The 24,271-nt window shown below is 41.4% G+C and overlaps 1 protein-coding gene across 1 annotated transcript in view; it reads right to left on the reverse strand.

The window, feature by feature from the left end:
• Positions 1-4,958: 4,958 nt before the first annotated feature.
• Positions 4,959-24,271, reverse strand: part of LOC104083022 (netrin receptor DCC-like) — a gene marked incomplete at both ends in the record, with an annotated part of 137,257 nt that continues 117,944 nt past the window's right edge. Inside the window, 2 exons of the mRNA XM_009586365.1 lie at positions 4,959-5,079; positions 6,592-6,746. Of these exons, the coding sequence (XP_009584660.1) occupies positions 4,959-5,079; positions 6,592-6,746 (276 nt within the window). The remainder of the gene's footprint in view (positions 5,080-6,591; positions 6,747-24,271) is intronic.

Consider the following 24,271-nt stretch of genomic DNA (forward strand, 5'->3'; position numbering starts at 1 on the left):
ATAAGTAATTATAAATAATACTAAATAATACTTATGGTAATAAAGGGAGAGGAAATGGTGCCTCACAGAATGTTTTCCTAAAAGGAATTCAGGGAGAAAGGAAGGTTTTTGAAAATTATTTGAGTTAACCCCCGTTTCCTTAGCAAAGAAAAGTAACTCACAGGTTTCCCAATCTAAGCCTTATTATACAGAAATGCAAAGTCTTTGCAAAGATCTTGCGCATGTAAGAACGTTAAATCTGCTAGCTGCTAAGCTGAAAATCTGACATGAGAAGGAGCTACGCAACTTGTAAGTAGAGGAATTAAAAGGAAAGAAAAAGTACGTGACAAAAATGACAAAGTGAATGGCACAGAAAGCTGAGCCCAAGCAGCAGGGCTCGCGGTTAAACACCCGCTCGATGGGAACCAGCCATCGAAGACCATGTCACCCACGAGCTTCAGCTCTCTGTACCCTCCCCTGTCTCCCTGCAACGTCCATTTCTGGACATCCTCAAACATCTGGAGATCATCCATGGAGGGACGTGCAATCTTTTCTTCGACTAATTCTGCTGCTGTGTCCCCTCCTTGCTGGCAACACAAACAGCCAGCACAAACTGGTTAGTTACGCTGCGTAAGAGATCATTTTCTTCGTTGCTCTGATTGCTAAACTAGCTACTGCTTATAATGCCAAGAGCGAAGACTGATTTACAGCACTTTTACCAGTCTCTCGGAGAGGGTATCTTCCTAAGCTGAAGATTTTTCCAGCAAGGAATTTATTGCAGGAACATAGCTAATAATTATCGTACTGTATACACAAGTTGATTATTTCAGGGCTGTTTTTATCTGATCTTTCACCTGCTAGAATAGAACAATCCCTCCACACATCTCGTGAATATCTGAAGGATGGATTTGTGAGAAGCCACCGGCATAAAGCAAGTAACTGTCTGAGAGGTATTTACAGGAAGGTTTTCCTCTGGGACACTCTCCTCATCTGAAGTTATGCATGTCCATCACTCACCACCACGCTGTTCTCTATTCATTTTCTAGGTGTGCAAATAACAGGTTTTATATAGTTATAAAAATAAGACAGCCAGCTGAGATCTCTTTCATCAGCTTTTGCTTGCTTAGAATCTGTTTTCCAGTACATGTAACCAGAAGCACATACTGTAGGCTTTATTCCTGGTACCTGCTCAATACGATCACACATGCCCCTAGACCGTATAAAGTCCAACGCCCCTTAGCAGGGTTAGGGAGCAGAAATAGAGGAAGCCAAGCAGCAGAGTGGCCAGAGAAACCCAGAATGTGTGTGTTGGAGATGAGACAACCGAAATCCTTAAATCTGGCTCATTTATTGCTTTGTTTTTTACAGAAATAAGAAGCATTTAAAGTTGCTTTTTATTTTTCTTGTTATAAACTGGTGAGCAACCTCTTCCTAAGAGGCTAATATTAAGGTTGTTAACGGGAAAGAAAGGAAAAAGGAGAAGAAACAATCCCAAGCGCCTTTTCCCCAAGTGTGCTGGAATCCACAAATGTACTTTGATTTATTGTCTAATGTGTGTATTGCAGACCATCTACCATCACTTATTTCACTCTAATTCATAATACACTGTTAAGTACAATGCTGCTCCAGTCATAATCTCACAGTTTAAAAGGGCAGAAATTTTATATTTCTCAGGGAGCTCGTTGGCTTTTTATAGTCTAAGCAACACATATTGAAATAGTTTCGAGCATCCTATAGCCACATCTGGAATACTATAAGTGGAAGCTATTATCTGCGTGAGCTCACAGCCCGTTTGGCTTTCACTTCTCATTTCAGTATTGCCTAATTCCAATTTAGCATCACAGCCTTTACAAGGGTTATATTTGGTCTCAATCTGAGCTCATTTATACTTGTTTTAATGCCAAATTCTGTGCTGCTACTTCAGGTCCCACAGTTAATGGTGGTCAGCAGTGGATGTGAATCTACACATCCGCGTAACAACAACGGTAGTAGGAGCAATCAGACCGATTATACCCTTCTACCTGAATAAAACTTCCAAAATCCCCCAACAGAACATACACAACATATTTAGCCCGCTGGATGGTCCAAATTTTTTTTAATAAATAAAAGCAAAAGCTATCTGTAGTCTTATGAATCACCAAAAAAACCAAAAGTGACTATTTTACCCCGATGTAAGTTTGGGGTAGAAATCACTGTTAGAGTAAAATCATTATTAGTTTAATAAAGGGTTTATTTGAGCCTGGCTTTCAGAAAAAGGAAGCTCAGATAAGCCTTTAACATATCTCTGTTTACGCCACTTCCACATTAACGGCTCCAGAAAGGGATGATAGCTATTAATGAGTATATTGACATTTCGTTGGGCTCTCAGAAGAACAGCAAGCGTGGGCTCTGCTGGGTCATCGTCCACCCCAGGCGGGGGACAGCCCCTGCCAGAGCCCCCCGCCCAGACCCCAGCTACTCGGCGGTGCCATGCGGAGCTCGAGCTAAGCACCAAACAGGTGCTGAGCATCGCCCAACAAAATCAAAGCAGAGGGGGCTACATTCTTCCCACCACGCCCAGCCCCACTTCATTTGTATTTATAGCTGGCTTCTCCACCATCTGTGCATGCTAGCCCTCCTTCCATCTCGGAGGAATTGGAGTGGCATTGTTTGAAGATCTGATTAAATAGCCAGAAAAAAGTAATCCATCATTTAAAAAGGGAAATGGAGACAGTTTACAATGCTGTCCTATAGCTCTTTAGGATTTTCTTCATTTTCTTCTATTTTAATTTTAATCCAATGCCAAACATAATAAACACCAACACAGGGCGTAAAATTTATTGACAGCATTTCACTTGCAATGACTAGCTAGGAGCTGCAATGAGTTACCCGGTTTCCCCAGGATGATCCTAGCACCAGATTAAACCCCACTAAATAGGAGATGGCCCATTTCCTTCAGATGTTCCTGCTTGTAAATATAATCCAAGTGCACAAACTAAATGTGAGATTCAGCTTAAAAGAAAGCAGAAAGAAAACAAACAAAAAACAAAGGCAAAACAAATGCGCATCTCCCCACAGCGAGATCTGAAGTGGAGCAGGTTGTTTCTGAGCAGGGTGATGATCCCAGTCAGCCTTCCTCAATATCACATAGACATTTTTTCTGCCAGTGAAATCTAGTTTGAAAGTGCCTTCTCATTTTCACATTCGTCCCCAAGGGAAGATAACCTCATCGTCACCTCTGGTGACTGCACAGAGGGAAACGCTCATCTGGCAAGATCCTGCACCGCACCAGGTGGAGGGCACGTACCGAAGTGGGAACCCAAATAAATACCTGCCTCTTGATCCCGATAGCCAACCACCAGCCGCAGTTAGCCAGGTAGCACTGCAGAGCCCCGGCTGGAGGGTCACACTAGCAGGAGGAGGAAAATAATAATGACTTTATGGACATTACATTTCTTCTCCATTTACCCCACTCCCTCTAAGCTGCATAGTTTCATGGCTGCAAAGTATCCGCGGCATGAGCGTCTACGTAAGAGGGAGAGAGGAGCTGAGAGGTCTCTGACAATTCTCCAGTTGCTACTGGAGTTGTTTTCAGGCAGTGGAGAGAAAACAAAGAGAAGAGGCTTGTAAAGGAGATGCTGAATCACAAGGGAGAAGGAATAAGAGGGAGGTGAGCCTCAAAGATGTGCAAAATCCATTCATTTGGGACCAAGGCAGAAAACAGAGGGAGAAACCTTAGCTCTGTTCCCATTTTCATTTGCCTTAAGTATTTGCATGGAGGGGACTTTGCAAACTGGGGATCTGAGGCTTCTGGTGGTGCTTACTACTCACTTTTGTCTACCAGGTGATCTCAGCTATGGCCATGTGGTACTGCCACCTCCCTCTGTACTGCCTGGAACCACTCTGGAAAATAGCTCACAGGGCTGAACTTTGATGGATCTCAGCAAACATTCCTTCTCCGCATTCAGAGAGGAGTCCTTAAGAGTCAGACTACTGCAGCTAACAAGAACGTGGACCATGGCCATACTCATTTCTCCATTTCCAGAAGGCCAGATTTTTGGCAAAGCTTTAAAACTTCACACTGATGCTGTGTGGAAACTTTTCAAAGGATTTCCCTAAGAAATTCTATGGTACAAGCTATCAGGGTGGTTAATTGATCTCAGTAGGGCTGTCTCAATTGAATATTTGTGGGCTACCAAGATTCTGCTCTTCCCAGTCCAAATTGGAGAACGAACAACGCTTCAGCATTTGCTCTTGTTCTCAGCTTACTGGCATAATCCATGAGAAGCACCAAGTGTAACCTGCAGCCCAGTGCAGGTCATTAATCATTTACAACCCAGAAACTTCGAAAGGCTTTTATCCATGTTTTACATATCACCTAGCTTAAGATGAAGACATCTTTCCTCTACTTAAAAACCCATGAAGCAGTAAACACTTATGCTGCTGCACAGTGCACTCTGTAAAATCAAACACCTATTAATTTCAGAGCAACAAAAAAACCCCCCTCATCCTTCCAGCATGTAGACAAAAACCTTCTGATCTCAACGGTTGGTTGCACTTGATATCCCACTGCCAAACTGTTCTTTTTCTTCCTCTCTTTTTTTTCCTCTTCCCTTTCCCCGAGACAAATGTTCTACAACAGCTTAATGCAGAACTATATACGATATAATTTTCTATCGCTTATGGACTACTTTATTCCATCACCTCACCCATTTGTGATCACCTTCTCATATTACCCACCAATAGATAGAAAGACATAGCCGTTGGCTTTTCATGCAGGTTTAGTTGGCCTCCAGGGTAATTTCTAAGACAAGGCCAGCATTTGTAATTGCCCTAGTGAACAAAATGCCTCAAACTATCTGATAGCCTGGACACGCTTTTAACTACAGCCAGCCAGCTGGATAAGTAAGAGGGAGTAAAGAATAGTAGCTGCTCATTTGGGATTTTTATGTTAATAACATTAATTACATCTACAATTCTGTATGTCCTCTGCATCTTACCAGGCTCTGGGATGATTAGCTGTGCACTGGCCTGTGCGTTTCCAGCTTCATTTTCAGCTACACACTGATAAAAACCTTCATCTGACTTTACCAAGCCCAGAATCCGTAAGTTGCTGCCACCCTAGAGAGACAGCAAAAGAGAAAGAAAGGAAGTGGAGAGAATTAATTAGAAAAACACCATCCAAAGTGAATGCGGATTATAAACTCCTTCCAGAACAGCTATATTCTGTGAAACGTGGTACTGCGTATGTAATCTCAGCTCCAGCCCACATAGCCCTGGTCCTCAGAGGGCTGTAACCACAAGCCCTTTCATCAGGAATCTCTTGACACCTTGTGGTCTTTGCACTTTGCTTGATGGTGCCTATGGCCCAAGGGTGAATTCACTTTCCTGCACAGAGTCCATCCAACACCCTTCTCAAGACTTAAGCTCCAAATTGCAGCCATCGCTCGAGTAGCGCTCTGAATACTGTCTTGGCCCTTTGCTGCAGGGAAGATTTAAAAGAACTTTCAACTTCTGCATCTTTGAACAAACACTGTTCTGAAGGTGAAACCCTCCTTATGGTTTGAGGCCTGGAGATGCTCAAGAAAAGGTCACTCTATGCTTACGTCATTTGGAACAGATTTAACTTTTAACTTCTGTTAGCACAAGCAGAAACCAATTATGTTGGGTTAAAAAAAAAAAATCTCAAGTGAGGGGTATGCTCTGGCTGAAACGTACCTTCCGTTAGCTATTAAGTGAAATAATTTTCTAACACCTCCACCACACAACCATGACAGCAATAGAGCTGTCCTTTCCTTGGACAGCCTCTGGCTGCTTTCTAATAAGCAATGACGTATTAAAAAAAAAAAGATTAAATTTGCTATTGTATACGGCAGAATAGTCTATCCTGCATGAAAGCCACGTTAGAAAGAATCTTTTTTTTTGATAATTTATTAAAAGACACAATGATAATCAATATTATTTGTTACAAGGTGAAAAATTAGAAAGCACTGAACCAAGCCACGTCTCTGAACAAGCCGCACCTCATGGTCTATGGACATCTTCACAGCGGCTGAAGTTTTCAGGGGTGTTCCCCAACATCTCAGCTCACTTACAAGTGACACTGCTTTCAGGAGAGGCCAGCTAAACACAGCATAAATTCTTAGCCCATATAATAGTGACATTTAAACTAAAAGAGATTGGAGTCCTGAATGGGTATCTTACTTTGGGTAGGGTGCACAACAATTCTCTTTGAAAAGTTGTAGTTATGTCAAATGACCCTCACCATTTTTAACCCCGTGTCAGAGTACAATTTCCTTGGAGAAGAGATCTATTACTTTTATTCGCCAAGGACAATGGCGAGTAAGGGAAATCACTAACATGTGGTAAACGATATTATTAATAGCAACTCAGAGTATGACCTGACACTGTTACTTCTCCACGAAAAGACCAGGTCCAGTTCTAACTAAAACTGGGAGACAACGTCAATGTACTTGACGTAACACATCCCAATGCAACGTGCCTTATTTGTATTAGGAGGCAGCACAAATTGTTTTCTTTGGCAAGACCAATACGTTTACGAAGGCAACAATTGGATCAAATATCAGAATATGTAAAAAAAAAAATTCTAATAAGTAAAAGCCAGTTAATTACCACTATCTGAAAATAGTCGCTGGGAATGACCACTTCTCCATTCTTGATCCACTCCACCGTAGGAACAGGCTTACCAGAGACGGCACATTCAAACTCGATATCCATACTCTCGTAGGCATAAAGATTTGAAGGGCGAATTAAAAACCATGGTGGAACTGCAAAAAAGATGGGGAAAAAAATGAACGTGGCAATGAATGGATATAAACTAAGACTTAGCAAGTAAATAATTTCAATAAGCCTGAAGAATATTAGACATAAATAGGAAACATATCTGTAATTCAAATTATTCTCTTTAACCCTGAGCCTATTAAAAATGAAACACTAAGGAAAACATTTATTCTAGAACATACACTTAAACAGTTGATGTTAACTTTTTTTTTTTGCCAAAAGAAAGAATTAAAACCTCAATTTAGAAGACATGTAAGACTTATGTATAACAAAATATATACATCATTCTCACTAAGCGAGTATGGGGGTAATAAGATCTCACTCATTTCAAAGGATCAGATGTCAACTGCATACGTAACAAGGTCCTACACGTCAACATATGGACAGGCACATACAGTACGAGACAAGTGCACTGACAAATGACACGGAACTAGAAGTATTTAGAGTAGAGACATTTTCATATAACCAAGAAGGACTTCTGACTGGGTTTATAGAAGATGAGGAGATAATCAATAACCAGGGAATCTGTCCCTAGTGATTGGAAGAAGAAAAAGGTTGAGTTATCTTTACTGAAAATGAATTCTTATTAAGGCAGCAATTATCTGTTGCCTTGTATTACTATAATGTATTCACAGTTTTTCAGTATGCTATATGATATGCTAATTTAATTTAATTTCATCATTATTGTAATACGAGGATGATAGAAATTAGCAATTTAAGGAAAACTGTTAATAACATCGTATTTCTAACGAGGCCCACCCCCCCACGTCGTACTGAAAAACACAGGCAAGAACTCAGCAGCCCACGTACATTTTGTCAGTTTTTGCAGGGGAACGATGGTCTCTGTTTTGAATATCCATAGTTGCCAGGAAGCCAGAATAGATTAATTTTTAAGTACCTTCCATGACTTATCATTTCAGACAGAAAATCCAATTCTATTTCTTAAGCCATCATTCCCGATGTCTGATTATAATATTTATAAAGCCATAATATCAACAAACTCTCTAAATTAAAAGAAGGTGAAGATTATAAAATAAATTGCACAGAAGCTAAGAAACGTTCGAATCGAGGCTGCCCTTGGCTCCCTAACTCAGGCCCCAGGTTTGCAGGGATTACAGCGCACTCCTCAATTCTGATCAAATTCTGTTTCTTCGCAGCCTCCCTCGGCAAATTCGGGATTTCATTTCAAGCTTCCTATTTACTACATGGCTTCGTGCTTTCTAGTTTTCAAACTTTTCTCTGCAAACAAAATGATTCATTTCTCAGTGAGGTTTTTTCTCTGGTTCCTATTTCTACAATACGATCCACAAACATTTTTAAACTTGTAGGAGTTGGACACTAAGAGGTGCTACTAGCCAAGCTACCAGTGAAAGGGCAAAAGTACCCCCCTCATTTTTCTTGTCCAGTGAGGTACGATTTAGAGCAGTCTCTGTTACACAGTACTCAAGACACTAACGTGGGGTTTTTGCACATCAAACCAAAAAGTCCCATTGGGGAGGCAGAAAACGAGGACAACAGTTGCAACATATGAACACGTGGTGTAAGTGACCAAACCCGTGTCCCATAAGAATACTACGGCAGATGTACAGATAAAATTGTGGTTTTCAGAGTTTGCATTTCATCACCTTAACTACAAAACTCTTTTTTCGTCTTATTGGCAACAGAGTTTCCAGCTTTGGCAATAAATGAAGGCAGAGCCCTGGACATCATCACTTCTTCAATCATATGCTCCCAATTAATCCTGAGTGCTCTCCAAACTTGTGTGCACAATGAGGTAGAAATACTTTTGAGAAAATGACATTATTGTATTTAAAAGCTGCATATAACGCATAAAACCAAGCAGATCAAAGTAAGACTGCAAAGTTTCTATGTCAGCGTTTTCTTGATTTTAGCAATTGTTTCTGCTTTTGAGCTAAGTTACCTACACCTGAATAAGCATCTGCCCTGGGCCCCTCCAGCACTGCTCCCATGCCCCATCTTCTCTATTCCTCTTTCAGATTGGTCTCATTTACCATATATTTAATAATTTAGGATACCTGGAAGCTCCCGATCCAGTTCGGATCAAACCCAATGCGTGCAAATTAAAACTGATGAGGTGTCCCGATTAACTTAGCTGCCTAATTTCCTATCGAAAAGGCTCAGACGGATGCGTGTGTTTGGCTCAGAAAGGCTCCAGGCTGGGCTCTCCTTGCTCTGCGGCCATGCAGACATTAAATCAGGGTCTCCAGACCACACAGCCACAATGCAGGAAATGTGGTAGATGATTTTTCAAATAAAACATCACTCATAAGGGAATACCGGTAGCTAGGATGCTGATCACGAGGTTTTTAAAAAAATAGCATCACTTACACAAGGGATATACAAAAAGAGACAATTTAGTGGCAGAGCTATGAAGAATCAGCGTTGAATAGGATGGCTCAAGGAAAAAGAAACTGTTTGGGTAAGAAAAAGCTGAAGAAAAAAGATTTAAGACGGAATCACATTCATATGTTAATTTTTAACACTTTTTTTTTTTAACACTAGAGTCCTAGTATAATTTATTCAACAAACTCACATAAAACACCAGTATCTATGCAGTTTATAAACCATACGATTTTTCAGAGCTCTGACAGAATCATAAACTACTCAATCTTCATTAGTGTGGTTTATTGCGATGCCACCAGAAGCCTGCAATTAATTTATAGACTTGTAATTCATAGATTCCTGCCAGTTTTTCTTTACGACACACACGCTCCAAGACCCTGACCCCGCTTGCCTGCAGCTTTTCATTCCCTCCACCAGAACTGTTGCTCCTCTTCCCCTATTTCTCTCCCTTTTTTTTAATTGCTGGCATTTTTCTAGACTGCTAGAAAGCTTGATGCTTCTTTTTTTTTTTTTATGATCTACGTTCAGTATATGTATATCTGGGTGTTGAGTTTCATACAAAATGGATGTATTTAACAATTATAACGCACTCACCAACACCTTTCCTGCACTGGGAAATACAGGTGTGCCCTGTATTTTTCCTAAGGACACCATTAAAGTGAGTAATTTGCATAATTACTTTGGTGGAAATTATGCAGTATTAAACACAGGTAAGACATCACAAATAAGGACAACCCTAAAGCAAACAGATGTAACACATTTAGACGGGAAATATGTATGCATATATATATATTAAAAACGTCAAGCACTATAAATATACATTCTATAAATATTTTATATATCAATAAATGTCAAGCACTGCCATATTTGCTCTCTATATGTTTTTTTGTCAGTACTGAATATTTTAAAGGCATGCATATGTGAAGAAGGCTGGTGAGGAGGGTTGCAAAGGAAATAAAAACACATGCTGTTTTCATGTTCCTTCTAATTATATTGTGGCAATATAAAAAGGCTTGAACAAACTGCAGACTTTTTTCCCAGAAAACTTACAATGTTTCACAGAAATATTTTTTAGCAGAAAATGTCTGTGAATTGTTAGAAAGTGGGAGTTTAGTGAGATTTTTCCAGAACAGCCTTGCACTGTAGGATGTTTATATTGTACTTTGCCCTAGCTGTCCTGGTTTTGGCTGGGATAGGGTTAAATTTCTTCCTAGTGCTGTGTTTTGGATTTAGTATGAGGAGAATGTTGATAACAGACTGATGTTTTCAGTTGTTGCTAAGTGCCCTCCTAGTCCAAGGACAGCTCCCATGCCTACTGACTGAGCTAGGTACACAAGATGGGAGGGAACATCATCAGGACAGCCAGCCCAGCTGGCCAATGGGGTATTCCATACCATGTGACATCATGCTCAGTATATGAATGGTAGGCGTGATCCAGGAAGTACCGATTGCTACTTGGTTATCGGTCAGCGCGGGTGGTGAGCAATTGCACTGTGCATCACTTATTTTGTATATTTTATCATTATTATTTTTCCTTTTCTGTTCTATTAAACTGTCTTTATCTCAACCCACGAGTTTTTCCTCACTCTTACCCTTCCGATTCTCTCCCCATCCCACTGGGGGGAGAGTGAGCAAGCGGCTGCGTGGTATTTGGCAGCCTGCCAGGTTAAACCATGACACTAGCTCTGGGTGAAAGCCTTAAAATTCTATCTTCAGACAAAAATAATTTAAAATAACATCTCAGAAGGTTACACTTATTCCATATCAGGATGAAAACACTTTTCTAAACACTCATTTTCATTATTTTGTGTCAACCAGCCCTATCAAAATGCCCCAGTTGCAGACTGAGGATATTTTATGCTAGATACTGCCAGACAACGGAGAAAAAAAACGCCAAAGGTTAATGGAGATCTATAAAAGAAGATGTCCACAAGATTTTGGGTTTAACAGAATTCATATCAGCAAGTCGTATTAAAGTCCCCACTAAACATCTTTGGATAAAGGATTAGGACAGACCCCAGTGTGCAACCCTATTGCAACTCGGGAGGATTTTTATTCATGTGAATGGTGTAACTTAAATGAAATACAAGATAGGAGCCATTTTGCAGCTCAGTAGTTTTATATAAAAGCATACCCAAAAGTTTAAAGTTCTCTATACTACAGTAAATGCACTTGGTGGGTGCTCAGCCACCGAGGCTGTCCCCCAGCAGACAGCGCATCAGTACGTGGTATCGCAGGCTCCGAGATTCAAAATACAGCAACTTATCCGTGTGCCAGCAGATCCCCAACACCTCTGGGAGAGGAGGATTGCTTTGTTTTCCGCAGTGTGAGAAAAAAGCAAATTTGAAAATTAAATTTAATGTGTATACTCCTGTAACGATCACGCTACAGCCTTGACCTTCACTTGCCCGAAGGTCCCTCAGATGAAGAACGTGCTCTGAAGTCTGTCTGGTTTGCAGGTCAGTACTGAAGCAGGTTGTCATTCTGCGTGGTCTTCTAAATAACTCCTCGACTAAATAACTCCTCGACAGGCTGCGGGGGAATTCTGCGATGCTGCGGAAAGCAGGTGCAGGTCTGGGTCTCGGGTCTCAAACACCGGCTTCCAACAAGTGGTCCTTTAAGGACCACAGCAGGCTGCATTTGTTACCAAAAATGTCAAAGATTGGTTGTAATAAGCCTGTAGCAGAGACTCGGGGACTAATCGAACACTTGCCAGCAGAAATAGCTAGTTTAGAGAGCTGTGTGTTGGGATGACCTCCCTATTTCTAGAAATACCTTTTGCAAGATGACAGCTGATCTTGCGACAAGAGGAGACAATTTTAACTCCGAGAAATGTCAGCATTTCCTAATGCACAGTGTCTTCTCTTTGCATGTTTGAATAAGGAATGTGTTTCTACTGACCCAAGAAAGATAACCGCTGTCAGCAGGTGCCCAACCCTGTCAGCCTTCTGAATGGGAAGACTTTCAATTGCATGTACTTAAAGGGTGGCTTTGTCATCTCATAGATTCAAATCCTTTTTAAAAAAATGCCTTGTACTTTTCACTGCTAACTTGCGCTAACCGTGAATTTAAAATAAAGTTACATCAAGTGAATATGCCAGGTTGTGCCTGCCTTAAGGGGAGTCAGCACAATATAACTCAAGCCAATGGAGTTCCTCCAGATCTAAAAGTGGCAGGAGAATTGGATTTTTACGTGAACATTTTTTTTTATATATGTGTATATATATGTATTTACTACTCTTCCCTGTTACACATGGTAATTCAGGAAACGTGTTATTATTGCAAGAAGTTAAAGAAAAAACTATACATGGTGTTACAATGTACAACTCTTTGGAAAGAGTATGAGGCATAAAAAACAAACTCCACTAATTTGTCTTCAAAAAATAGTAGATTAAAATTACTCTCTTTCTATCTCTTACCACAGCTCTGTATCCTTGTCTTACTCTAAACTCTGTCTGACAGGCAGAAAGACAATACCATCTCAATGTATCTCCCCTCAGACCAGCCTTGAAGAAATAAAAGAAAAATGAAGCTGTTATTCTATGCAAAACTTCATTCTTCACCTAAATAAAGGTATTACTTGTCTTATTTAATGACTTAGATTATTTTCATGCTGCTTTAGTTCTCAATATGAAGGTCAGCTTATACCATCACTGCAGAACAGCACAAGTTCGTGGTTCCCAAGAGAAAAGGAACTGAGCCACCGAAAATTCAAACGATGCATCACTGCAATCACACAGGCATGAAAGAGGAGAAGATGTGGAGACAACTCCTGCAGCTAGAGCAGGGCTTTTGTAGTCAAAGCGTTCTCACCAGAGACACGCATCCCACTTTGTACTGAATGTATTAGAAATGTATTTTAGTCAGGCTGAATCTCCAGTTCTACACCTAACCAAAATATATCCTTGTCCCTCAGCATAATTTGGAGCAGCCTTTAAACTTCCAAAGTTGCGCATGGTTTCAAATGCATCCGTACAGTAAAATACTGGGAGCTGACCAGAGACTGGGGAGAAAAGGCTACGACAGCAGAAAATCCACCAGAGAGGAGAGGACAGAAAAACATCATCACTTGTTTCCTACTTTGCATTTCTACGGCAAGTTTTAGCCAACTGAAAAGCTGCTAGTCTTTCCACTCTAGCACTATATAAATGAAAAATAATCAAATTAAGAGATTTTCTTTTCATTGACCATATTACTAGATGTACTTCAATAGAAGTTATTGTCATTAGTACGATGAGTGCACCGATAACATGCTTAAGGAAAAACACAATTTCAGTTTTATAAACAATTATGAAGATTCTTCATCGTTACATCCAGAAAATGCAGTGAAAAGCAAAGCTTAGCATTGCTCCCACTTCTGCTTCCAAAGGTAGAGTCCTTCTGAAGCGCTGTGATGATCTGTGCTATGCTCGAATTGCTAAAAGTCTTGATCTTACCTACATAAATAGGTACTTCCTCAGGGATTTGTAGGAGCCAGCCCCTCACCCCAGTGCAGAGGAAAAGGCGACACTGTATGTGTCAGGAAAACTTGTTATTGTCTCTGTGTTGGTTCAAATTGCAGCTATCCCATGAAAACTCAAAAGGGCTAAGATGACTGTAGAGTGTTCAGACGGGGTCAGAGCAGCAGTGAAGGACAGGCTCGCTGCAGGACCGTGCCTCAATGATAAGCGAGTATAAAGAGGCTGTTAAGAAAACAGGACTTTCTTAGTAATTCACATCAACGATCATTTCATTCATAGATCAGGAATCAAGTAAGAACTTCCCATCACAAAGTATTACTTCCGTAGACATTGCCACTTTGTGTCATTTGCCTTTTTCCTAAAAATGAGGTTTAAAAACTTGCCAAGGACATTATCTGTGTCTCATAATAAAAAAATCCTCCTGGGGTGTTTTTGAGGGGGAATCTTGCATGGTCAGGTGGCTAATAACAACTCCCACTTTATTGCCCTCCTGGTAGCCAGGCCCTAGTAAGTTCAGCATCGCTGGGAGCTCCATCTGGCTGCTGCTGGGCTACTGCAGCGTCAGCATTGAGGAGCCAATGCAGCAGCTATACATGTTCATCCTCACAGAAACAGCCTATACAGTTAAAAAGTATTGAAACCAGATCAACGGAGGGCAAGTTTCAAGGTCTGGGTAGGGAACGCGTGCACACACTCATCTACCGGTTTCTGTAGCATATGCTCTGTACCATTTCTATGAGCAGTACTGAATAAAACCTAGACACCTTGCAGACCACCATATTCTAACACAGCATGGAATATTTCAGGATTAATGTAAATGTCTGTAAATTTCTGAGTTTATAAACAAATCAGGAACATAAGTCTTTCAAATGGATCATAATACTAAAATGTTATTTTAACAACAATATCCTGGAGGACTTGTGAAATATAAGGACTTCCCCTCCACCAGTAGAGAAGTTAGGCATGGAGAGAGGATTTTTCCCCATTGGAACAGTTTCATGTATGACCACCAAGTTAAAAATAACATAAAGATGAAATAAAGCATCCCTGCCCCTTGTAGTAGGTAAAAATGTTGGTCCAGCTCCTGAATGGGTTTTGCCTGGCTGGAGACCACAGAAGCAGGATGCTAATAAATGTTCCTTTTATGTAATGCACCCATAATGGACAGCCTGGGAAGAGAAAACTAAGGTCACCGATATCTGTCAATTTATAACTACCTAAAGATTTTATTTTATGGCTGCCTTTATGACTTATAGTACAGAGAACAGTTATTGACCGCACACCATCCGCCCTGGGAACAAATGAGCATTTCATAATTGTGTATTGGGTCAAACTTTATCTTTAGATGCATTAACGTTATTTCTGTCAACCCCGGTATAATAGAAACACATGCATCACAGAACAGGCTTTCCGAAGGCTAATATGATACTGCCAATTAGCTAAATTTTGAGGAAATAACATGAAAGAGAAAATTAGGTTGCAAGAAAGTTGCAGATAGGGCTGAATTATCTTTTTTTTTTTTAAAAGAGTATTTTGCCTGTGTGCCTAAGGATAGCCTAAATGGGTATTAAGTTAATGGGAACACAAAACTCTGAAACATAATGCAAGGCCACAAAGACTTTCCAAGGTCTCAGAAGGCATACTTGGCATTTTTTCTTTCTTTCCCTTCATAAAAACATCAAGATAGTCCGAGTTAACTCAAGATAAGTACTTATAGGCACCGACCTTCATCTCACCAAGAAAACCCAAAAATATTCCACAACCTTTCCTCCTATGCATCTGTGCAAGAGGCAGTATTTGTGGTTAGACAGAAAAATAACTGTTGACCCTGGATGCTGCACAATCTCTCTCCTGTTCCCCACGGTATGTTAAGAACCAGCAAAGGATCTTTTTCAGAGTTCTTTGCTGAGATTCGGGCTGACACCAGCATGCACCATGCTATCAGACGATAATTGCAACTATAATGCATTTCATTGGGGGATCTCAAAGCAATTTGTAGACATTAAATAATTCACAAGCATTTTACAGATAGATACACACACATATAGAGTAAATGACTTGCTCAAGGTCACATAACGTATCAGTGACAGATAATTAAAAGCCAATGTAATTAATAGATGTCCCTGTGAGATTTCTGTATATCTAAGACTCCCTCCCCTCTCTAGCTGGAAGAGAAAGCCGCCTCTTCACAGTATGGATTTCCCAGGTTTACTTTTAGACTTTCCCTCTGAAAATCATTTTCAGGATCTCCACATCTTCGCTGTGATCGCATCCAGTAAAGTCACACCAGCCAGAGGCTGCCGTCACTGGGGCAGGAGCCCAGCCTCTGCGCAAGCCCCACGTTGGGCAGTGGGGACCAGCTCTCGTTTGCGAGCAGGTCAGTTAATGAGCCAGCACCACCCCGCGCTGTACAGCTCTCCTCCTCCCCCAGCACTCCTCATTAAGGTTAAAAGCAGCTGCTCTAACCTCATCATAAAGAAAATTGTAGAGGCTGAAAACAGATAAAAATAAGTAGAAGCGAGGGGAACACTGTATGAGTTTATTACCCTCTCTGTAGCAGTCCTGATCTCCAGTAAAGGCTTTTTTGTTGCTGTTATTCACCATTTCATTCCTTTTCCACTTTGCAATACAAGGTTGTGCAGAGGGACACTTCGTGGCTTTCCCTGTGGGGAAGGAGCAGGAACGTGGTGGTGCAGCCAGGGACAAGGCACTGCCACAGTTCCCCCTCCCCTTCTTGTCAGTGTTTCCTTATTTTTTCCATGATATCCAAGGGCTGCAAAGCCCGTAACAACAGGCTGCAGAAACGAGACTCCAGTGAGATAAAAAGAGCACGTGAGAGGCGGGAGAAAAACACCACCAAAAAGTACAACCTTCTGCTCACAGAAGGTGCCTTTAGAAACTTATCCTGGCTGATGCGGTATTTCTAATTCAGTAGTGCAATTACCAAATAAAACTGTCAAGAATTGAAGGTGTACAGAAAGTAGCTCACTGGATTCACTCAGTGACTCAGCCAGGTCCACACATGGGCAGAACACGGATCTGAGCTTGCCCAGGCTCATCATCATACCTCAAAAGAAGGAGGAAACCACTCTTTTACGTTGAGAGCCTTCTCCACTCTTGGAAGTGCAAAAAAGAAGAAAAATATTTAAAAGAAAAAAAAGCATGGCAGCCCCTCTCTATTTTCCTTTCTTTAATTTCATTCTGTTACTCACCAAACCACTTTCTCTTATAAGCAAACAAAATCACCAATTGATCACATATCAATACCCTTTACAAAAGTATGCAAGCCGGTTTCTGGAACAACCCAAAATGCACATTAAGCTGTTAATCCACTTGCACCACGCCGTGTGTCGTTTGCCCGGCAGACTGAAATTCTGCCTGAAGGAGTCTGGCTGGAAAGAAGTCCACACTAAAGATCGGCAACAGTTTGCCACTCTGCAAGAGGCAAATATTGAGAAAGCATGCAGAAAAGGTACTTATTTTTGAGCTATTTATTTGTATGACCTCAATCTTCATTTTATCACACTGTCTTAAAAGAAAGGGAAATGAGAAACTGAGGAGCAAACAGGTAAGACAGAATATATATTACAGCAGTACATATAATATTGTTACTGCAGTCTGTTATGGTGCTTACTGTACTTTCAGACCCCTTGGTGTACCTGGCAAGTCAATGGGTGGATTCTCATGTCATTTATTCAGGCTAGTACATCAACTTTTAAATTATCCCATTCAAACAAAATCATTAACACAAACTGAGGACAGATGCTCAGAATGAATACTTTGGAAAAGAAAGATTTCAGCCGTGCATGAAAGGCTTTACAAACTAAGCTGTGTAGAACACAGAGAACGAAGAAGTCATTGCCAAGAAATAATAAAACCTTCCAATTCCATTTTAAAAACCCAGAAATATTCAGGAGGAATTGCTGGCTTCCAAGCTACCACAGCCCCCAGGTAAGACAGCAGCAGTCTGCAGGGTGCGATGCCAGAGCTCTCCCGGTCCTCATTTACCTGTCTCCTAACTCCAGTGCTCATCTCCTCCTCATCCCAGCCAGCTGAATGAAGTAAGCCCTTCTTAAGCTGACAATGTGAGTTCCCATAATTAAGGGTCAGGAACTGCAGGGCGACAGCTGACGGGAGCCGTGGTGGTCACTGCCAGGTTATCACGCTCAGAAGTCAAGCGAAAATATACTCCGCTCCACTCTACACCAGACTAACACCAGCTCTCATTTTAGATGTCAGGCCAGTTAGTGGATCTGTAGCTGTCTGTCCATACTAGCCTTTAAATAAATAAATAAAAAGTCACTTCATCTTCCTTGTAAAGCTAAGACTAACAGCTAGCAAGTGCTAGGTCTTAATGAAAGCATCTAAAAGCTCCATTTAGTTTAAAATCTAAAAGCATACGCTAGGCAGATTTATTTTGGTTTACTTGGTTAACAGTCCTACCTGCCAACTCTGCACACAAATGTGAGCAAAGGCAGAATACGAATTACGGAGAAGACTGAGGATGCTTTCGGTGCAGCTGGGGCGAACCTCCCTCTCCACTGGCTGCTCTGGCACAGGATGACCTTTGTTCTCGGCACTAAAAGTGGAGTGCAGCTAGATGAAAGGGACTCAAGCAGCCCTTGCAGCTACAAGCACTCCATTACTCGCCCCCCGCTTCTGCTCTGGGTGAGGCAGTTGCATTTTGATCAAAGAGAAAGGAATCAACAAGCTCTAATTCGATTAGCAAGCAAAAACGTCAAATGATTTTTAAGTAATCCAAGGTCACTGAGAATGAAGGTGACTGAGGTATACATGCACTCTTCACCAAAACATAAATCAGACAGCTATTCTCTTGATAGCAGTAAAGTTGCCTACTCCAGGAACGAAAAGCATAACTCTGTTTTCCATTAATTCACCCGAAAGGCAGGACTAAAGCAGCTAACAGTTATTGTACCGCTCGGCGAGATGAAGCGGGGTGAAGAACCGCCTGTCCTGCAGGCATTGCCACGCAGACCTCGCTACAACCCTCTTTCTCCAGATTCCCTGTCTGCAACCACCAAAACGGAGGAAAAAAAATTGCTTCGGCAAAGCAGGGAGAAGGGCAGGACGAAGCCAGCGTGCCTCTCGCTGCCCAGCCCTGCAAGGGGGAAACCACGTCTGAGCTGGCACCAGCCAAGCACCAAGCCAAGGGAGGATGGAGACTCCTGAGACGCGCCGACACAGCTCAGAGAGCAACCAGAAAAGGAGGAATAAATGAAAACTAAGGGCTAGGTTTTAGAAAACACCATGCTTCGTTCCATTCTTCCCCAGGATAAGACACGTTAATTTTTTAAAACCGATCTAAATTAAACAGACTAAAGGAATGTGTGTTCTGCGTCTGCACAACGTCCTTCAGTGCGCTGCTTCTGAATCGCAACCTTAATATACCACAAACCGCACAAATGGAGCTTGAATGGATCGAGCGAGTTGAATTACTGTCAGCCAGTGTCACAGGCAGTTCAGCTCTTCCAACTGCCTTAACCTTTGATGCAAAAGTAATAATAGTTTAATTGCTATGACACATTTCGCCTGTAGATATTAATGGGTTTGCAATACCCAAGTGAAGGAGATTGACACCTCACTGTCATTTTACCAATGGGAAAATGAGAGCATGTGGATCAGACTTATCAGGAGGGTACGTTATGATGATGTAGTCCGACCTAACATATAAATCAGAATAGGTCTTCCCCGAATTAATCACTTTCTGAATTACTGTGTATATTTTAGGAAACTCATTCATTTTTTCCTAGTGATACAAAATACACCATTGCCCTTGGTACATTGTTCTACTGATTAATTATTCTCATTTAAGAAAAAAAGTATTATCTTACTTCTAGTCTACACTTTGTCCTTTTTCAACAGCAGATGTTCTTCATATCTTTGTCAGGTAGACTGTAAGGCTCCATTATTATATTTCTGTTCTTTGCACAGATAGCTACAGAGCATGATCAAACCACTCTGTAACCTCCTCTGACAAATTAAATAAATAAAAAGGGGCTCTTTCATCTTAAGTATCTTTTCCAATTCTTTAACCAGTGTTCACCCTGAATGCTTTTATCACTTCTTTAATTTTACTCTTGAACTACAGATGCAATTCTTCAGCAGGGTTTTCCCCAGTGCCAGGTACAGAGGTGCTAGGCTTACTCAAGGGTCCTGTTCTCATAAATCCCCAAAAATCACATCAACAGTTTTGGCTGCTGCATTGTGCTGGGTGTGATGTTCAGCTGCTCAACAGCCGTGACCCTCAAGACTTTCCCAGGCTGTATTTTCCAGCAAAGCCTGCAGTCTGTACAGCTGGCCTCTTTAATCCAGAGTACACATCCACATGCACAGCATTTGTTTGTACCAAGCTCCCCTAATTACTCTAGATCAATCAGTGATGTGTTTTCTTCATTATTCCTGCTCGCGCAAAGTAACATATGTGTGCTTGTGTTATCTATGAACTTTGTCGATGCTTTGTTTTCTTTCAGGTCACGGGTCAAAATATTAGAAAAATACTTCATCCGATGTGGAGCCCACAGTCGCCGAGGCATCCCCTCGGCCTTTTCCAACCTCAGCACACAAGCAGCTCTCCTCCTGTCTTCCACCATTTCCCACTATTTCAAGAATTACTAAAAAAGGAACATTTATAACTTAGACACTTCTTCAAGCAGTTCTTTTAAAGTTCTTGAATACAATATATTTAGACAAGTTAATTTGAAATTAGACATTTGAAGATGTCTATTTTAGGTACCTCTTTTAGAATTTCCTGATCTACCGTTTAACTCTTACTGAAGCTCCCTTGATGCCATGCTATGCTCTGGATATATCATCCACCTTCTCCTCTGATCACACGGAGTATCAGCATACCCACGGCTTTACTGAAAATCCCACCATATATAAACGTACAGCCCCAGCAAAATGCAGATCTGCGCCAAATCCTGGAGCTGCCGGGCCATAACCCACCTCCTGAAACAGGGCATGGGTCCAGGCCAATTAGTGCTGCTGCGAGCCCCGGCGTGGGCAGGAGACGGAGCCAGTAACCGTGTACTGGCCCCGTGGTCCTTGCCAGGCAGGGCAGCTCACTCAGCTCTGGTGCGTCTATATGATGCTTCAGTAACACTTAGCCCCGCAGGTCAAGGTGTTCTCCAGCCTGCAGAAGAAACCTGCTCTCCCACTGCGAAACTGTGGCTTTTTGGAAAGAAGCATAGCTTTAATAAAGTCTCTAATTATCATTTGCATTTTCCTTCTATCTGATTGACCTCTGAATTTTCTTTAATTTCATGAATTTGAAGCCTTTTAAGCATCAAGCATGTATTCTGTATCTATGGGCTTTACTGTCCACATAGAGCTTTCAGAGCTAACATTTTTACGTTAGGGAAGGGAGTAGCTCTTCACTGGCCTTGGATGGGTGCAGGATCAAGAACTTCACCCTGAGCTCTCCTAAGTACCTCAGAAGAAGCAGCAGAAGTAGGGATATATCCTCTGATTGCCTTTTGTGAGCTATCGACACCGCAGTGTGGGGCCAGAGAGGGGCTTGCTAAATCTGCTCCGTCTCCTCCGCAGGGGTGAGCTCATGCTGGGAGCAGTAAGGGTGAGCATCTCCATTCCCCTCCTCCCCAATCTTGGCGTTTATGACCACCTGGGACAGGGCTGGCAGGGAACAAGGCAGAAGGGGGGACCAAAGTGTTCCTCCAGGGATGTCCCGTTTCCTCCCTTGGAGCACTTCATAGATTCACAGCCCATGCCACAACGTGATGCTGATGCTGAAGTGAGTTAATGATCGGCACTTGGCATGAAATGCCCAAGCACTGGTGTATTTTCCAACCACATTTCATAGAATCATAGATTTCCTCTCCCAAAATGAGCTAGTGCCAAAATGCATAGGTGCATGAGATATTCAAAAAACACAAAAGAAAGCTCAGGTGAATACAAGCCTACTGCGTAAGTAAAGCATTAAAACAACAATAAAATTCAAATACAACCCTTTGGTTTTACAGCAAGGTCAATAGATTACTTCTTGCCAAATTAAATTCAGGTGTATATATATCCATGTGCAAGTGCGTATGATTTTTTGCAGATGAAACCACTCTTAAAATATACGCATGTATACATATACACACAAGTATGTACTTCCCCCGGCTCACCGTCTTACTTATGTTCTAGATATTATTTATGTGAAACCAAAAGTGACTCCTCAAAAACACAGCTGCTCATTTCATTATCACTAGTGCCCAATACTTCCCTGACAGTTATCCAAGTTATCAGTGTTCTCCTATGTGACCTACCTCAATACGCTGTAGGACAGAGATATCAATATACACAATAATACCTTGTGTCACACAGCTTTCATGTCTCTGTAATCAGAGTCTAGCATCTCTAAAATGTTTTCAAATTTTATCTCACTGTCCTCGGCTATTTTGACCCCTTATTTTCTCCTAATATAATCTCTGCAATTTTCAGCATATGATTGTCTCAGGAAATAGTATTAGTTAATTACAGCTTATCGCATTTGTAACTTGGCCTTTTATTGTGACTCTAAAAGCTCTCAGTGCACTAAGGAGCTACGGGAAGTCCTTGTATTTACCAGATAAGCTAAGCTTTGTTTCCACATGTAAAACCAGCTTGCAGCTGAGCCTGCTTCTACAGGTGAGGTGCCAGAGGAGGCGTTCAAGTTAACTCGAGCAGAGCTGGACATCCTGCAACCTCCAGTTGTCCTCAGAGCTGGTGCTGGTTCACCAGCGGGTGGTGGATCTTCATGGAGGTCATCCCTTGCACCACAGAAAAGTATAATAGAGCGCAAAGGCGCATGAGCACGAGCACCCTACCCACCCATGGGCAGCCTCTTCACCTCTGCCAGGCAGGTGCTAACCCACTCGCAGTGCTCATTTCTACTGATGCCGCTGAATAACTCATCTGATTAAAGCTAGGCAAGTGTTTTGCTGAATTAGGGTCACGTTGCTGAATTTCAGTCTCCATCAGCAACTCTTCCCTGAATTACTAAATCAATGCTCTATCACGCTAGTGGGGACACTGCACTGCTGGGAGTGCTGTCTCTTTTTAATTAAAAATTAAAACTGAAGCTCTCACCATTACTGGTGAGGATTAAAATACCTGCAGCACCTTTTTTTCCCCACAAAGGGCAGCATTAACTTTAAAATCCTGAATGAGTATCAGCAGGAGGAATTAAACTTGTCCACGTATATATCTCATTCCTTCAGATACAATATTTAGAAGCATTGGTGCACACTGCAATACCATTTTTACAGCTCTTGTATTCTCAGCAGTTTACAGAAGAAATACAAGCTATAATCTACAACCCTAAGGTCTTACCAGTATGATCCCAAACCTGCAGGCTCTGATTGTATTACTAGGATTAGAGTTTACTACTCTAAGTAATGCTCTTGACCCCTGTTTAATAATAGATATTTCATCTCCTCTGTTCAAACAGCCCACTAATTCATGGACTGTGGGTAAAATTCACCTTCGCACACAAAGCACGACTATTTCCTTGAGGCTTTGTACAGAATCCGAGACGGACACCCAGGCTCTCTGCTAAGCAACAAGTTTCATCCAAAGAGCATCCTTTTGAAGAAACTGTTGATTATTTTCACAGGAAAAGACTACCTTTAAAATAGGACTGGAAGGAGGTACTGGGTTGCTTCTGCCATCTGCCATGCAATTGCTCATACCTTAATTTATGCACAAGACAAAATTTTCATCTACTTTAAGTACTCAGCTGCTGAGACGTGATACTAATTGCTCTGACAGCTGTCACTCCTCCCATCACCACTTAACACATTTAGCTGTTGAAGGGAAAACCAGACTAGCACACAAATAAAAAGGCTTATTCTGCAACAAAGAGTTTAAAGATTTGCCCGTGGAAAGTCTCAGGAAAATTACAGTTTTAAAAGTGTAGATAAGAAAAAAAGAAAAGCTGAAAAAGCTGATGGAAATATTAGTAAAAACCAGCTTGAGTTTTAAGGAATTATGTGTATCAGTCAAAATTGACTGCACTTCAGGAGATGTAAAGAACACAATTTATCAATTTATGAAATGTGATTTGATTCTTACTCAAGTGTTTCATTTATTGAGGTAGGAAAACATACTCATACAACTAATTCAGAACATGTATGTAACTCTCCCACCATACGAACTGCCTTGCTGAAGTCCAGTTACCCCCTGAAACACCGTGCTGAATCCCATTGCAATGAGACACTCGCACGGAGCAAACAGAACATAAAACCACTGCCTCTGCTGGGGAGGAGCAAACCTGCAAGAAACCTCAATGGCAACCAAATTTTCACCTAAAGCTCTTGGGTTAAAGACGTGCTTTCTGAAACCATGAAGACAGGCAATGGTCAGTGTGGAGAGAGAGAGGGGAAAAAAAAGATTCACGCAATAAAAGCAAAGCATTGTCAAAAGAGAAAGACTGTTTCCTACAATTAACACAAAAATTGCACAATTCCGGCTGGGCATCCAGATAGGACTCACCAGGGCAAACCCACTAAGTGGCTACTGTGGGTTTATTTGGGTTTTTCCTTTTTGTATTCCAATTTTTTCCCTTTAATAATTACTTCTATCAGAACTTGTTGTATTATTGGGAGATATTGCGTATGTTCTTGGCAGAGACCCAAGGTTTCACTCCTGAGTGTTCACTTTCTGCCTACTAAGAAAATGAACCTCTA

Source organism: Fulmarus glacialis, unplaced genomic scaffold (genome assembly GCF_000690835.1).
Source record: "Fulmarus glacialis isolate BGI_N327 unplaced genomic scaffold, ASM69083v1 scaffold3261, whole genome shotgun sequence".
NCBI classification, from domain to species: Eukaryota; Metazoa; Chordata; class Aves; order Procellariiformes; family Procellariidae; genus Fulmarus; species Fulmarus glacialis.